Source organism: Cucurbita pepo, chromosome 6 (genome assembly GCF_057944985.1).
Source record: "Cucurbita pepo subsp. pepo isolate OVF chromosome 6, ASM5794498v1, whole genome shotgun sequence".
NCBI lineage: Eukaryota > Viridiplantae > Streptophyta > Magnoliopsida > Cucurbitales > Cucurbitaceae > Cucurbita > Cucurbita pepo.
In genome coordinates, this window is record NC_141803.1 from 7,739,558 (window position 1) to 7,756,518 (window position 16,961).

General features: G+C 36.0%; 1 protein-coding gene and 4 non-coding genes across 5 annotated transcripts; 1 reads left to right on the forward strand and 4 right to left on the reverse strand.

The window, feature by feature from the left end:
* Positions 1-943: 943 nt before the first annotated feature.
* LOC111797758 (U6 spliceosomal RNA) lies at positions 944-1,046 on the reverse strand. The gene has a single exon (XR_002815584.2). It is a non-coding gene; the product is annotated as a U6 spliceosomal RNA (small nuclear RNA).
* Positions 1,047-3,081: 2,035 nt separating this feature from the next.
* Positions 3,082-3,153, reverse strand: TRNAM-CAU (transfer RNA methionine (anticodon CAU)). The gene has a single exon. It is a non-coding gene; the product is annotated as a tRNA-Met (tRNA).
* A 6-nt stretch (positions 3,154-3,159) lies between these two features.
* LOC111797755 (U6 spliceosomal RNA) lies at positions 3,160-3,261 on the reverse strand. The gene has a single exon (XR_002815581.1). It is a non-coding gene; the product is annotated as a U6 spliceosomal RNA (small nuclear RNA).
* A 1,104-nt stretch (positions 3,262-4,365) lies between these two features.
* On the reverse strand, positions 4,366-4,471 carry LOC111797767 (U6 spliceosomal RNA). Its single transcript, XR_002815593.1, has one exon. It is a non-coding gene; the product is annotated as a U6 spliceosomal RNA (small nuclear RNA).
* A 7,701-nt stretch (positions 4,472-12,172) lies between these two features.
* LOC111797526 (GDSL esterase/lipase At4g16230) lies at positions 12,173-16,390 on the forward strand. Its single transcript, XM_023680549.2, has 4 exons — positions 12,173-12,578; positions 12,917-13,147; positions 14,057-14,303; positions 16,099-16,390. The coding sequence occupies exons 1-4, from the start codon at positions 12,192-12,194 to the stop codon at positions 16,329-16,331; spliced, it is 1,098 nt and encodes a 365-aa protein (XP_023536317.1). The 5' UTR covers positions 12,173-12,191; the 3' UTR covers positions 16,332-16,390.
* The last annotated feature ends 571 nt before the right edge of the window (positions 16,391-16,961 follow it).

Genomic DNA, 16,961 nt, shown 5'->3' on the forward strand with positions numbered 1-16,961 from the left:
GTCGAGTTTGACCGAACCACTATAAAACTACGGTGTCATTTTCTCTAACTCTTTCCTATTTAATTTCAAAATTATTATTGTGAGTTATTGCATGTTCTACTTGATTATTGTTTTGACTTTAATTATTTTGTTTTAGTAATTATCATCTTCTACTTATTTGTAAAAAGTTTTATCATTAAAACACTTTTATCGTTAAAACCCTATTCACCCCCCCCCCCCCCCCAGGGTTGCCATACCGATCCAAGATAAAATACTTAGTGGGAGGAAAAATGTGTATAAGATACGCTCTCTGTAAAATTCACACAGTGAGATTCATGCTTGACCTCGTGTCACCTTGGGAGCGTCCTCCTTCTAGTCGAGCTAGTGTTCTATTGTACTTTTGACGGACACCCGAAAGGAGTAGGGACCGTTGCAACATCATAACATACGTTTCTGTACTCATCATTAGGGGTAATACCTCGATGCATGTGACATACAATAATGCATGAGGTCCCTAACATTTTTCACATCAATTAAACAACCCCTTCCTATTTTCCTTCCTATCATATCATTTTATATCTTCCTTCCTATCATATCATTTTATATCATATCATTAAACATGTCTCCTTCCTATCATATCATAACTTTCAAAAACATGTTCTTGGGGACGTTTCTGTACTCATCATTAGGGGTAATACCTCGAGGTTCCAAACATTTTTCACATCAATTAAACAACCCCTTCCTATCATATCATAACTTTCAAAAACATGTCTCAGGTTGTGCATCATATCAAAGCATTTTATTTCATATCATTTATGTCATATCAGACATGTACTTAATTTAAAGAAGAGGAAAATGGAAACAAATTTTTTTTAATTGATAATTAATTAACAAGCTAGGTTTCAATCCTAGGACTTGTGGGTTATGGACCATCACGCTTCCGCTACACCACTCTGATTTATAAAAAATTGTGGATCATTTCTCAATTTGTGTGTCATCCTTCCACATTGGCCATGCTAATCTTCTCTGTATTGTTCCAACTTTTACCTGTTTTGATCTTTATAAGATTTTTTTCCCCAATTTCGATGTTGACTTCATTATGATTTGAATGAGGTTATACTAGAGAAATTTTAGAAAATTTGAAGCTCCTAACACACAGAAAAGTTAGCTTGGCAAGGGATACGTCATCCATATAAATAGTCATTCTGAAGTTTCTCTAGTAATACTTGCACAAGGACATAGTTGCATGCAAGCATATCTTGCCTTAGGTGGTAGAATATGGATGTTTAGGACTCTAGAAAGACTATTTGGATGAAAATGTTATAAATGTTAAGGAAAATTAATGAAATACCCCTAGGATGAGAATTTATGATGCATACCGAATTTTATGCTTTTCGCTGTGCTGGAATGAAAGATAAGATATTATGATATCACTATGGGTGACTAATTGACTATTTCCCCATTGATTTTGGTTGAATGTTTAGATTATGATTTCCTTACTAGTTGATAGGAATATGTCCCTCATAAGCATGCATGAATGAGTAGATTATGTTTTTCATGCTTTAGGTGATTGATAGAAATATCTCCCTGACAAAGTACGCATGAGTGAAACAAGCTAAGATTAAGCCCCTAGAGCTAGAACGATTTACATGTAGACTTAAGTTAGTACATTTCTAATAGATCGAGCAACCTAGGATTATGAGTAGCGATCATATGTCTAGACTTAAGTGCACCCAGAGATTGGGTTTAGCCACCAAGGAGCTAAACCCAAGCATCATAAAAAATGCGAGATGAGGACTAAATCACCTAGATGCCCCTAAGGACCTAATAAGCCTCCATGACATCTAAGAATGATTAAGAAAGCTTAACAAGCTTAATAATAGTATGAACAATCATCATCATATATAGCATGCTCAATATGGAAAACATCATCATATTAAGGAAATGTCATGGAACATCATACTGATCAATAATAAACCATCAAGGACATCAAACATAATATGTACGTCATGCATCGAAACATAAATCACGTACATATAACGTGCATCACAACTCAAGCATCATACTCATACATCATCATGAATATCATACATCATCATACTCATACATCATCATGCTCGTAAATAAAACTGTAAAGCAAACAATTGTAGTATATCCTATAGTAAGGTCACTTACTTGGTTGGTATTAGCCGAACTTCTCCCTAACTAGCTAAATGTATGCTCCAGTTCCTTGAGAGTTGTTTCCAACGTTGCTAGGGTTTTGTTTCCTATCACACCATCCGCCACCGTATTTCACAATTAAATTAATAATAATTTAATAAACAAGAAAATACCACCCTAAAATGGTATGAATTACCTTAATCGGGGTTGAAAACGGGTTCGAGAGGTTCGAAATGGTGGAAATCGGGCCAAAAACTGGTGAGCCGAGCTGAAACAGTAGTAGAGCTGTCGGAGCGTCGCTGTAAGCTGTTTATGCTGAGTCGAGCTGAAGTACTCTCTAACTAGCTAAACGTAAGCTCTCATTCTTTGATAGTTGCTTCCAACGTTGTTGGGGTTTTGTTTTCTATCACACCATTCGCCACCCTTTCATTAGTATTTCACAATTAAATTAATAATAACTTAATAAACACGAAAATACCACCCTAAAATGGTCTGAATTACCTTAATCGGGGCCGAAAACGGGTTTGAGAGGTTCGAAATGGTGGAAATCGGGCCAAAAACTAGTGAGCCGAGCCGAAACAGTAGTAGAGCTGTCGGAGCGTCGTTGTAAGCCGTTTATGCCGAGTCGAGCTGAAGTACTCCCTAACTAGCTAAGCGTAAGCCCCCGCGTCGTTGTAAGCCGTTTATGCCGAGTCGAGCTGAAGTACTCCCTAACTAGCTAAGCGTAAGCCCCCGCGTCGTTGTAAGCCGTTTATGCCGAGTCGAGCTGAAGTACTCCCTAACTAGCTAAGCGTAAGCCCCCGTTCCTTGATAGTTGCTTCCAACGTTGTTGGGGTTTTGTTTCCTATCACACCATTCGCCACCTTTCATTAGTATTTCACATTTAAATTAATAATAATTTAATACACACGAAAATACCACCCTAACACAATGTAGGTTTGATATCAGAGCCAGGTTTCGATCCTGGGACCTGTGGGTTATGGGCCCACCACGCTTCCGCTGCGCCACTCTGATACATAAAAAAATTTGGACCATTTCACAATTTGTGTGTGTCATCCTTCTGCAGGGGTCATGCTAATCACCTCTGTATCGTTCCGATTTCGATGTTAACCTCATTAGGATTTGAATTATGTTATACTAGAGAAATTTTAGAAAATTTGAAGCTCCTAACCCAAGGAAAAGCTAGCTTGGCAAGGCATGTGTCATCTATATAAATAATCATTCTTACTTTTCTCAAGTAATGCTTGCGCAAGGACATACTAGCATGCGAGCATATCTTGCCTTAGGTGGTAGATTATGCATGTTCAGGACTCTAGAAGGGCTATTTGGATTAAAATGCTATATATGATAAGGAAAATTAACAAAATACCCCTAGGATGAGAATTTATAATGCATACATATTTTTATGTTTACTGTTGTGCTAGAATGGAGGATAAGATATAATGATATGTGGTCTGGGTGACTAATGGATGTTATTTCCCTGTTGAGTTTGCTTAATTGTTTAGATTATGATTTCCTTGCTAGTTGATAGGAGCATCTCCCTAATAAGCATGCATGAATGAGTAGATTATGTTTTTCGTGCTTTACGTGATTGATAGAAATATCTCCCTAACAAAGTATGCCTGAGTGAATCAAGCTAAAATTAGGTCACTAGAGCTAGAGCAGTTTACATGTAGACCTATGCCAGTACATTTCTAATAGAGCGAACACCCTAAGATTATGAGTAACGATCATATGTCTAGACTTACGTGCACCCAGAGATTGGATTTAACCCCCGAAGAGCTAACCCCAAGCATCATAAAAAATGCTAGATGAGGACTAAATCACCTAGATGACCCTAAGGACCTAATAAGCCTCCATGACATCTAAGAATGATTAAGAAAGCTTAACATGCTTAGCAATAGTATGAACAATCATCATATTAAGGAAATGTCATGAAACATCATACTCATCAATAATAAGCCATCAAGGGCATCAAACGTAATATGTACGTCATGCATTGAAACATAAATCACATCATACTCATACATCATCACATAAACAAAACTGTAACCCATGTCACGGTTCGGCTCAAAAGATCGTTGTGTTTAATACATGCATGTGACGTCAACAATGTAGGTAACAAATTTAGGGGCATTACACAATTGATATCAGAGCTAGGTTTCGATCCTAGGACCTGTGGGTTATGGGCCCACCACGCTTCCGCTACGCCACTCTGATTTATAAAAAAATTTGGACTATTTCTCAATTGGTGTGTGTCATCCATCATCAGGGGTCATGCTAATCACCTCTGTATCGTTTCAATTTTTACATGTTTTGACCTCTATTCGACTGTTCTTCTCCGATTTCGATGTTAATCTCATTATGATTTGAATTAGGTTATACTAGAGAAATTTTAGAAAATTTGAAGCTCCTAACATAAGGAAAAACTAGCTCGGCAAGGCATGCGTCATCCATATAAATAATCATTCTTACTCTTCTGAAGTAATGCTTGCGCAAGGACATACTAGTATGCAATTATATCTTGCCTTAGGTGGTAGATTATGCATGTTTAGGACTCTAAAAGGGCTATTTGGATTAAAATGCTATAATATGATAAGGAAAATTAATGAAATACCCCTAAGATGAGAATTTATGATGCATACCGAATTTTATGCTTTCCGTTATGCAGGATAAGTTACTATGACATGTGGTTTGGGTGACTAATGGGTGTTACTTCCCCTATTGAGTTTTTTTTTTTTTTTTTTTTTTTTTTTTTTAATTTTTAGATTATGATTTCCTTACTCGTTGATATGAATATCTGCCTAATAAGCATGCATGAATGAGTAGATTATGTTTTTCGTGGTTTAGGTGATTGATAGAAATATCTCCCTAAGAAAGTATGCATGAGTGAACCAAGCTAAGATTAGGGCACTAGAGCTAGAGCGATTTAATAGATCGAGCACTCTAGGATTATGAGTAGCGATCATATCTCTCGACTTGAGTGCACCCAGAGATTGGATTAGCCTAGAGGAGCTAACCCCAAGCATCCTGAAAAACGCGAGATGAGAACTAAATCACCTAGATGCTCCTAAGGACCTAATAAACCTCCACGACATCTAAGAATGATTAAGAAAACTTAACAAGTTTAACAATAGTATGAACAATATCACTAGAACCCCGAAGCCACTTGAACTATTATTGAGTGTAGGGTTGAGTCAAGACCGATGTTGCAATCACGTAAACTGATCATGAAGAGGGACTTGGTACTACATGGGGTAGTTAGCTCGAGATGAGAATTTTTATTGAGTGTACAAACGGGTAAGGAATAAGTTACGATTTCGTTAACTAGCCTTGGAGAAGATTTGGAGTTACCTAGGAAAATGGCTTAGGGTGAGTGCTCTAATTAAGTGTAGGAACGGGACAAAGACTAAGACCCCAATTCTATAAACCGATCATGAAAACGGAGTTGGGACTACACAGGTAGTAGACTCATGATGAGTGCCCCTAGTGAATGTGAACACTGCGTCGAGCCTCCTGAATAGAGTCGCACCGCCATATATTTGTAATTGAGGATGACACGTGAAACCACACGGCTAAGCTTAGTAGTTGGCGAGCACACAAGGTTGTTCTCCTCAAATTCCAAGTGACTCTATTGCTTTATAGAAGGGTTATTTACTAACTTTCCACGGATGATATTTGGACTAGTTAGATGTCATACTCTGAGGTAATGCCTCAACCCAAGATACTAATCAATCACTGCTAAGCATAAGTTCAGAAAGTTGGTTCACCCAAATATGAGAATTTTCGTCTAGGAGACTTGCAGCGCTAGAACTTGTTGAACGGCTCTCAGCCCCTACAAGGTCTATGACATGTAAGAGAACCACTAGAAACTTTGAGACCTTTCCAAAAGCTCAGATAATTGAACTAGACCCGACCTTCCTAGACCCTAGATGTGATGATAGTCTACAAGTATGTTGCTTATAGAGATTTTTATATTCACCCTTTCCCCCTCTCTTTTTTCTTTTTTTTCTTTTTTTTCCAGGTGTTTGCAAGCCGGTGCTCGAGGTGGGGGAGCATTCTAGATTGGGTGGTCAGAGAGGGATCATTTCGAAGCATCAATCCACCTTTATATTTTGGGTCTTTTGTATTTTGTTTTGCAATTGGATTCTAAATGCATTTCCGTGTTTTCATAAACTTCAACATCACCAACTTAGAATTAGATTTCATGTGTTACTATTTATTTAATTTGATTTATATTTTAAGATATTTTTATTTTCTTATTATATTTTTTTTAAATTAAAAATTGGGTAACGACAAAATGAACAATATTTGAAATTTCCTTAATAGAATATTTTGAATAATTGTTTAAAATAAGATATATACGAACATAACTCCGTAGATAAAACATCTATTATTATTATTAAATGATAATTTGTATAGTTCCAATTATGACATCATTTAATACTCTCCTTAAATAAATGAACAAACTACATTTAAAATGAGTGTAAAGACAAAGGAGTCTCATTGACTTTGACTTTGGGATGAATGAACAAAACTAACTCCTTTAATGATCCTTTCAAGTGGGTTTGGTACAATGGGATCTTCATGAAAGGAAAGGATGAGTGGGTTTGTTTTCGATTCAATCCAATTTTTTCGAACTCGATTCATTTTTATTAAATAACGAACCCAACTCAACTAATTGCATTTTTTTTTTTTTTTGTTGGATTGGTTCGTTGGATGAAAGTCTCGGCTAATTTAGAGAATCATCATGGGTTTATAATCAACGAATACTCTCTCCATTGGAATGAGACTTTCTGGGAGAGCCCAAAATCAAAGTCATGAGAGCTTATGCTCAAAGTGGACAATATCATACCATTGTGGAGAGTCGTGTTCGTCTAACATAGTTTAGGTTATTCGAGTTATCTATTCAATTTTTTGTATATATATATAATTGTACTGTAAACAAAAATGTATATCTCAAAATTAATAAGAAATTTGTGATGTATGGTATAGGGCTCCCTATTTTCTCTCCCAACAAGTCCTTGATAGATTGAATATACTGCCACTACTCCCAAGTGGGGTTCATCCGCACTCCCACTCTGGGACTAGGGAGATCCCTTAGACATCCTGTTTCGTTAGTTTGATTCAACCGAATCTATAGGAAATTTGAACTAAAACCTATCTAAACAAGTTCATAACTTAACACGTGTATGGATTTAGGTGGGTTAATCAAATTTATTGCTTAGTGATTGATTGAGATCAATAAAAATCAATTTTTTAAAAGACTAAATTTAAAATTATTTTGGAGTACACGTGGACCAATAAAAGTAGAGGAGCCGAAACCAAACAACACTTGTAAAAGCTAGCTTTACATTTATTACAAAATTGGTAGTAGATTATGTTTGTCTATTGGTAGTAAATGCAAGGAGATGGTTAGTTGTGGTGTTCGCTCTATATTTTCAATTAATATTATTTAATTTTGTTGCATGTGACGTTGAAATTTTGGAATATATAGAATTTCATTAGAGTTCTAAATTAGCTTACTAGTTATTAAGAGACTCGTGTCAATAGAGTTCTAACTTCGTGGTAGCTACACTTACATACTGTAGAGTCCGACAATCGTCTTACGGAATTATCGAGATATGCTCAAACTGACTTGACATAAGAAATAAAATACCCAATTTTTCTTTTAAAGTAAAATGAGGGGTAAAATTGTCATTTTGACCCCTCGTTCCTAGGGGTTTTGCTAATGGCCTAATCAGAATTATGGAAGAGGAAGCAAAAGAAAAAATGAAAGAAAAGGAAAGGAAGAGAGGAGTTTAGAAGTAGAAATTTGCTCCAAACAACAGTTTAGAGTCAGAATTTCGGTAGAGTTCATTCACAAGAAATGTTTAGCGATTTTAGGAGAACTCATTTTGGGCTTTTGATTTGTTCAAATCTGTCAAGAATCGAGGAAGAATTGAAAGTAAGCGTTTTAGGTTCTTGATTTTGGGTTTCCTTCGTATTCGAGAGTTTTTCTTGGAATTAAGTTCTTAATTTTTAGTATGTTGTAATTGAAAGATTTCTCGCAAGGTTTGTATAGAAAACTAGAGTTGATTTGGACCGAATGGCTAGCGTATGACACGTGTCGAATTGTGAATGGAACAACGCATTCGTCGACTAGGGTGACGCGTTGCGCTGGATCCGATCGCACCTACAACCCAAACCACCTAAGGGCATTAGAATCGTGAGAGACGATTAGAGGGTTGTGGGTCCTAGTGTTCCTGAACGAACCAGACTCAGGGAGTCTGAGAAACTTGGAGACACGAATCCATTTCAAGACTACCAAACCATCCTAGAGACATAGAAGGCCACCACGATAACCCTGGAAGATAAAGGTAACCTTTAAAGCTAATAGTTGTTTGTACAGTATCCGTAGAAGTTTCACGTTTCTTTCACTCTGATATGGTACCATTGAGCTTGGCATGAGGCTGGTTAGAGACGTGTGACTTGATATTTCGATTGGATTACCTTGCACGATGGATTTTTCTTGTGGGTAAGCGTTGCATTAATCATACGGGTAGTGAATGGAGTCGGCACGTACAAGGGGTAGTGTCCATAGACCTTGGGCAACTACCTAGCTTGTGGGATGGGTTCACCAACTACCTCTCATGGATGACGAGCAGGCTAGCGCTGGACCATGTTGTCCTCACCTGTTAGAGAGAGTTTGTTAAGGTAGCGCCGCAACATCAGACATCACTTACTGCTCTGTAGGCTAAGCTAGCTACCCAAGACTATGCACACACAAGAGCAATACACCTAAAGCTTAGAGTAAAGTTCGTGGTCTCCTGCTAGGTCAAAGATCGATCAGAGCCTTGTACAAAATAAACTTTGTTGCTGAATACAACCGTTTATTTCCTTCCCACATCGATAGAAGTAGATAAACGAGAATTAATTCTAACTCCCACATGATAAAAAGTAGTAAAAGGTCTCGAGCAGAAAATGATCCTATTTGACCGCTATACATTGCTAACATTAGAAAATGGAATAATCGGGAATCTCGAGTAACTGACCAGGCTGCCAGTCGAGGTGGAGGAGCGAGAGTTGTGCAGTCACAAAAGAGGTTATTCTAGAGCATCAAACTGTCTTTATGTTTGAGTCTTTCCTATTTCGTTTTGTAATTGTATCTCAAACATTTTCCTCCTTGTAATAAATTTGAACAACACCATCATAAAAGTGAATATTGAATACTAGAACGTTCCTCAAACACACGTGGTGGGTTTTTCTTAGTTTTTGAAGATGACGTTTTATGAAAGTTTAAATTAAGTATTTCCACATTCAATGTTTATTATATATATACAGTAACGACCTTAGATTAGAAAGAAAATTTCGAATTATTACCTAAATAAATTTTTTTATATATTATTTAAATTTAAATATATATATATATATAATAATAGTAGAATATTATTTTTAAGATTTTAACTATAATTAGTTAGTGTCTATTATGATTTTGATCCACAGCCCATGCCGCACCGCCCAGCGCAGCAGCCTTGATCCACGGTCAATGCAGCTCATCCATGCAGACGGCCGACACGCCAGCAGCCAGCCAGCCCACGGGTGCACGCGGTCCGCACCAACGCATTTATTATATAAATAAATAAATAATATATATAATATATATTTTTGGCCATTGCGTTTGACTTTGTAATGAATGAACAAACTACCTCATTTAATCATCCTTTCAAGTGGTTGTGGTACAATGGGATCTTCGAGCGTTTATATGGCTTAATAACTCGATCGATCTAAAATATTCAACCAAAATCGTTAAAGGTTAGGTTAAGTTAGATTTTTTTTTTTTTTCAATTTAGGTTTGGTTGAAGTTTTAAAAAAAATTTAAAAACTCAGTCAATTCGTAGGTTGACATTTTTTTGTTAGGTCAACTCGACTAACTCAAGTATAGGGTTACAATCAAACTCTATTTTGAATATTGTCATCAAAATTTAAAATATTTTTCATTTATAATCGATGTTAGTAATGTGTTTGTGCTTGTGAATGTTTAATATTTGTTGTTCATGAGATTTTAGTTATTAATGTAACAAGAACCCATCAATCCAACCCACTCAAACTTTAAAATAGAGTGTTGGGCTAGGATAGAGTCTGAATTCTATTCCGATTACTGAGATTACTAACTCAACAGGTGAGATCTCACATCGGTTGGGGAGGAGAACGAATCATTCTTTATAAGGGCGTGAAAACCTTTTTCATAGCAGACGCATTTTAAAAACCTTAAGGGTAAACCCGAAAGAGAAAGTACAAAGAGGACAATATCTGGTAGCAGTGAGTTTGAGCTGTTACAAATGGTATCAGATCTAGACACCAGGTGACAGCCAATGAGGAGGCTACGTCTCGAAGGGGGTGGAGATGAGGTGGTGTGCCTGCAAGGACGCTAGGCCACAAAGGGGGTGGATTTGTTGGAGATCTCACATCTAGAGAAAGGAACGAGTGTCAGCGAGAATGCTGGGCCTTGAAGGGGGTGGATTGTGAAATCTGGTGGGGGCCTCACATCGATTAGAGAAAGAAACGAGTGCCAACGAGGACGTTAGGCCCTGAAGGGAGTGGATTGTGAGATCTGGTGGGGGTCTCACATCGATTAAAGAAAGGAACGAATGTCAGAGAGGATGCTGGGCCCTGAGGGAGGTAGATTGTGTGATCTCACGTCGGTTGGGGAGAAGAATGAAACATTAACATTTGCTAGCAAAGAGATCCAAAAGATTTCTTCAACTCAACCTACCGCCCGACTTCATGTAAAGTTGAAGTTCTAACTTCATGGTAACTACATCAACATATTCAAATATTGTAGAGTTCGACAATCGTTCTAATATTGTAGAGTTCGACAATCGTTCTAAGATTATTCGAGAAATACAAAAGTTGGCTTGACATAAGAAACTACCATTCAAATACTTGAAAACGAGGTCTCATCATTCAACAATGGCGTCTATAATTTATGTCATTGTAAAGTTGAACAAGTTTCAATATGTAAGGTAGGTAAAGACCATGAACCATCGTGGAAGAAATTGAATACAAAAAAATTAATTGAAGATCTTAATGTCAAAGATCACGTAACCATTATAATAATATTAAAAAACCCCCTCAAAATCTTGTTATAAGATATCAAAAAACAATCCACGGTTGAAAATACTTTATTTTATTTGATTTTCAGACATCTTATTAGTAAGCATTTATACTTTCCTTTAGTTAATGGCTAAGTTTCTTTGCAATTCTATGTAGTTTAGGTTGCATGTAGAATCATTCAAGCTCGACATGATCAATCTTGCTAGTGGAGTAATTCGAATCTCAAATAAGTGTTCTTGTCTTGAGATATTTGATCAACAAGAATTATTCAAGCTAGACATGATTGATCTTGCTTGTGGAGTGATTCGAATCTCAAACAAGTGTTCTTGACTTGAGATATTTGATCAACAAGAATCATTCAAGCTAGACATGATCGATATTGCTTGTGGAGTGATTCGAAGCTCAAACAAGTGTTCTTGCCTTGAGATATTTGATCAACAAGAATCATTCAAGCTAGACATGATAGATCTTGCTTGTGGAGTGATTCGAATCTCAAACAAGTGTTCTTGACTTGAGATATTTGATTAACAAGAATCATTCAAGCTAGACATGATCGATTTTACTTGTGGAGTGATTCGAATCTCAAACAAGTGTTCTTGACTTGAGATATTTGATCAACAAGAATCATTCAAGCTAGACATGATCGATTTGCTTGTGGCGTGACTCGAATCTCAAACAAGTGTTCTTCCCTTGAGATATTTGATAAAAAAGAATCATTCAAGCTAGACATGATCGATCTTACTTGTGGAGTGATTCGAATCTGAAACAAGTGTTCTTGACTTGAGATATTCGATGAACAAGGTAATCCGAATCTTACGCCCCTTACAGTGATTTCCATATCAGATAGCAAAAACAAAATTAGTGATCGAAAAACGTAACCACGAGCATGTCTTTAATTCGTTCGTTCTTTTGCTATAAAAGAGCTTCCATGCCATCCATTTTCTTCAAGAAAAAACATGAATCCAAGAACCATCTTCCTCCTTTCTTTCATTGTCTTCTTCTTCCTCTTCTCATGGTGTGAAGGAGGAAGAAAAGGGTATGATAAAGGGATAAAGGGAATGTTTGTTTTTGGGAGTTCTCTAGTTGACAATGGAAACAATAATGCGTTAGAGAACTCGAGAGCTAAGGCTAATTATCTTCCTTATGGAATGGATTTTCCTCTCGGTCCCTCGGGTAGGTTTACGAATGGGAAGAACGTGATCGACTTTCTCGGAGATTATCTCGGCCTTCCTTCTTCCATCCCGACTTTTTCTGACCCTTCGACAAAGGGGATGAAGATCGTTCATGGCGTCAACTATGCTTCTGGTGGTTCTGGTATTCTTGACAATACTGGCATCGTCTCGGTAAGTCACATCCAAAAACGCTTACATTTCTTTTTTTTCTTTTTTTTCTTTTTTTTTTTTGATATTATGAAATTTAAGAAGGCTGATAAATTCTTTTATTATTATTCTTGTTATTATTATTATTTGTTTTTTAAATTAAAGGTACTCTAATATATTTTTCTTGCTTTTTTAAAAAAAAGATACTCGGAAAGATTAGTCCTTAAATGAATGTGACGGTGACTGAAATAGTATGACAATGTCAAGTTCAAATTTTTGTTTTAAGTCATCGCTACACAGTTCCTACATAATTTTTGTCCAATATTCTGATCGTTCATTCGTTCTTTTTCTATTTGTTGTAGGGAAATGTTACAACTTTAAATAGACAAATCAAAAACTTTGAGGAGGTGACATTACCAGAATTGAGAGTTTTGATCCGAAGAAGAAAGTCTTCGTTAGACAATTATTTGTTCGTGGTAGGCTCGGGAGGGAATGATTACTCGTTCAACTACTTTCTCACCAACTCCGATGCTCAAGTCAGCCTTCCGGTCTTCACAGCCAATCTTACCGCCACCTTATCGGGCCAACTCAAGGTTTGTTTCCTTTGTCATCGACAAACTTTCAATTTTTTTAATTTCATTTTGTTCCTCGTAATTTATTTTATTTTATTTTGGTCTCTACAATTTTAAAATATTGGATTTTGTAGAATCCTTATACTTTAAAAACCTTAAAAATTTTGTTCTAACGAAAATGATTATTTTTAAAAGTACATAAACCAAAACAAATATTTTTGTGGTATATGATAAAAAATTGAATTCAGAGACAAATATTTTTAAATAAATGTCCCGAGCAACCCAACAAAAAAAAAAAAAATTAGGATTAGGTTTATTATTTAAAGGATTATTTGAGTTGAAAAATTTTACAACCCGAACATTTGGGTTGGATCTAAAACTATCTCGACCCGATTCAAACCAACCAACGAACACCTACAATTGGGTTGAGCCTAAAAGTGTCTCAATCCAATTCAACACGACCCATGAACACCTCTAGTGACTACATAGAAACAAACTCGGACTAGATATTGTGTTGATTTTGAAAAGTATGCATTGGGTTGAGTCAAAAAATGTCTCAACCGAATCCAACCCGACCCACGAATACCTCTAGTAGCTACATGGAAACAAACCCGAGTCTGATATTGAGTTAATTTTGAAAAGTATGCATTGGGTTGAGTCTAAAACTGTCTCAACCGAATCCAACCCGACCCACGAACATCTCTAGTAGCTACATAAAAACAAACTCGAACCAGATATTGTGTTGATTTTGAAAAGTATGCATCGAGTTAAGTCTAAAACTGTCTCAACTGAATCCAATCCAACTCACGAACACCTTTAGTAACTACATTGAAACAAACCCGAGTTCGATATTGAGTTAATTTTGAAAAGTATGCATTGAAACGATGACGATAACAAGTAGTTGATTTTGTATGGTGATGAGAATGACAGAAGTTGTATAGTTTGGGAGCAAGGAAAATGGTGGTGATTTCAGTGAACCCATTAGGGTGCAGTCCAATGGTGAGAGCAAATAACAAAGGCCAATGCATTGAGACACTAAACCAAGCAGCTCAATTGTTCAATCTCAACTTGAAGACATTAGTGGATGTTCTAAAGCCACAAATGCCACGCTCCAACCTTGTCTTCCTTAATTCATATCAAATCATTAATGATATCATCTCACAACCAGCCTCGAAAGGTACGTTGCAATTATTATCGTTCATAATATTACACGTTAGGTTATATCATAAAGATCTGTCGTTTAAATGTTTATCTTTCTTGCATGACCTACTCAGATTTTTTTGAAAGGTTGTGTGTTTCTTGATTTACCCGACACATTGATCCTCGTTCTCCGACACACTATTTTCTCTATAGTGAAGTGTAGTAGAGAAAGAGTCGAACTAGATCGTAGGTTAGAGGTTAAAACTGGGTCTCATTTTTCACTGTTGCATTATTGTTGAACGAAAATACATGGGGTGGGGTGGGTAGGAATGTACATAGATTAGGTCGGGTTGTGTTGGAAAAATCTTTTAGACTAACTGAAATTTTGGGTTGGCTGGATTGGTGACCTGAACAACTTGAATAGAGCTCACAACTAAACCCAAACCAATCATCTATTTCTAGTTGGGTTATCGGGTTGTATTTCTTTTTCTTTTTTTTTTAATTATTTAAAAAAGATTATTAGTCATAACGCATCACTAACATCTCTAATATCTCGGAGTCTCCAAAAAAAATGTCAACCTGAAAATTAAATCAAATTTTCGGTTTTTCAAAAGTTCAACTCAACCCAACCCAACCTATTTTTTTTTTAACCCAACTCGAGTTTGATTAAATAGTCTAAATTAGTTGGATTACCGAGTCATATGAACTAATTTTCAATGGTGGGAGTAATTTTTCTTTTTACTTCTAAACACATTTAGTCAAATATGAAGGTCAAAATTTTTTATTTATTTATTTTTCTAATATTAACTATGTTCTCTGAAAGAGAGACAAGGATCATTAATGGTTTGCAGCCTAAATTCATTATTTGAAGGATATGGTTCCTAATATTTATTAAGTCCATATCTTAAATTTATTATTTGTAGGGCATTGGTCCTTAGTTTTTAAGTCCATTTATTAAATTTTATTGCTATTGATAATTTTTTTTAAAGTTTGTTTTAAACTAAAAAGTTACAAAAAAAAAAAATATATATATATATATATATATATATATATATATTCTAGATAATCTCTATAATTGATAAAAGAAAACCTTCCTTACCAAATTAGGTAATTCTTAGCGGTGTTAAAAAAACCTAAAAAACTTAGAATAGATCATATCAGTTACCATGAATCAAGAAGAATCTATGATTTCATGGTTTGTTACAATGTAATCCTCATCATACACATTTATAAATACATGAGGTCGTGACCTATATAGGTCACAGCATCATTCAACCTAACTGGTTGAGTTATGAATTTATTTGAGTCGAGTTTGATTCAAATAAAAGAAAACATTATGAATTAGATTGCTTCTTCCAAATCAACCCAAATTTATTATTAATTTTTTTAAAAAATATATTTCATAAATATTTTTTTTATTATTTATTCTCCAAAACTTTTTAAAATAATTTATTTTGAGACAATTTTTCAAAATATATATTCAAATTGAGTAAATTTTAATTAAATATTTAAAAATAAATAAATAGATGTTTTACGAGTAACCACCTAAATAACCCAAACTAACCTAGTCCCAAAAAAAAAAAAAATTTTAAGAATTGTTTGGGTCTGAATAATTTGATTGGGTCTAAAAAAAAATGTCTAAATCCAATTCAACCTAATCCACGAACACCACTAGTAATTATAACATATTAGAGCTGAGGAACGAAAAATTTCTTTGCTCAGATGCTTGTAAGATCGAACGTTCGTTTTTTCTAAAAGAAGTAAAATCTTGATATACACACACCTTCAATGGAGTTTCAATCTAAACTGACACATAATGGGGGATTTTTCAGGTTTTAAAGAGGCAGCTATGCCTTGTTGTGAGGTGCCATCTCTGAGTGAAGGTGGAAATGGAGTTTTGTGCAAAAATGGAGGAAAAACTTGCCCAAACAGAACCAACCATGTGTTTTTTGATGCGTTACATCCAACAGAAGCTGTCAATGAGCTCATAGCATCCAAAGCTTATGGTTCTCAACTTCAAACTGAAGTTTATCCCACTAATGTTCTTCATCTAGCCAATATATAGACCTTTTATCTCATCACTTTATGTATCTTTTCAAGCAAAATTGAAACGTTTAGTCTAAATCTCTCTCTCTCGACCTGGGAAACCAAAGCTTTCAACGTAGAAATTGCATTAAAAGTGAGGTTTTATGTGAGATCCCATGTTGATTGGGGAGGAGAACGAAACACTATTTATAAGGGTGTGAAAACCTCTCTAGCAGACGTGTTTTAAAAATCTTGAGGGGAAGTTTGAAACGGAAAAACCAAAGAGGACAATATTTGCTAGCGGTGGGCTTGGGCCGTTACAAATGGTATTAGAGTCAGACATCGAACGATGTGCTAGCGAGGAGGCTGTTCGCCAAAGGGGGTAGACACGATGCGATATGCCAGCAAAAACGCTGTGCCCCGAAAGGGGGTGGATTTGTTTGGGGTCCCACATCGATTGGAGAAACAAACGAGTACCAGCAAGAACTCTGGACCCTGAAAGGGGTGGATTGTGAGATCTCACATCGGTTGTAGAGGAGAACGAAATACCCTTTACAAAGGTGTGGAAACCTCTCCCTAGCAGACACGTTTTAAAAACCTTGAAAGGAAACCCGAAAGGGAAACCCTAAAGATAACAATGTCTGCTAGCAGTGGACTTGAGCCAGTACAA

What these genes read in the sequence shown, in the direction of transcription:
- LOC111797526 (XM_023680549.2), top strand. Translation starts at nt 12,192, where the DNA reads ATGAATCCAAGAACCATCTTCCTCCTTTCTTTCATTGTCTTCTTCTTC. An exon ending in ACAATACTGGCATCGTCTCG is followed by an intron (nt 12,579 to 12,916) that starts GTAAGTCACATC and finishes TATTTGTTGTAG; the next exon opens with GGAAATGTTACAACTTTAAA. An exon ending in CTCACAACCAGCCTCGAAAG is followed by an intron (nt 14,304 to 16,098) that starts GTACGTTGCAAT and finishes GGGATTTTTCAG; the next exon opens with GTTTTAAAGAGGCAGCTATG.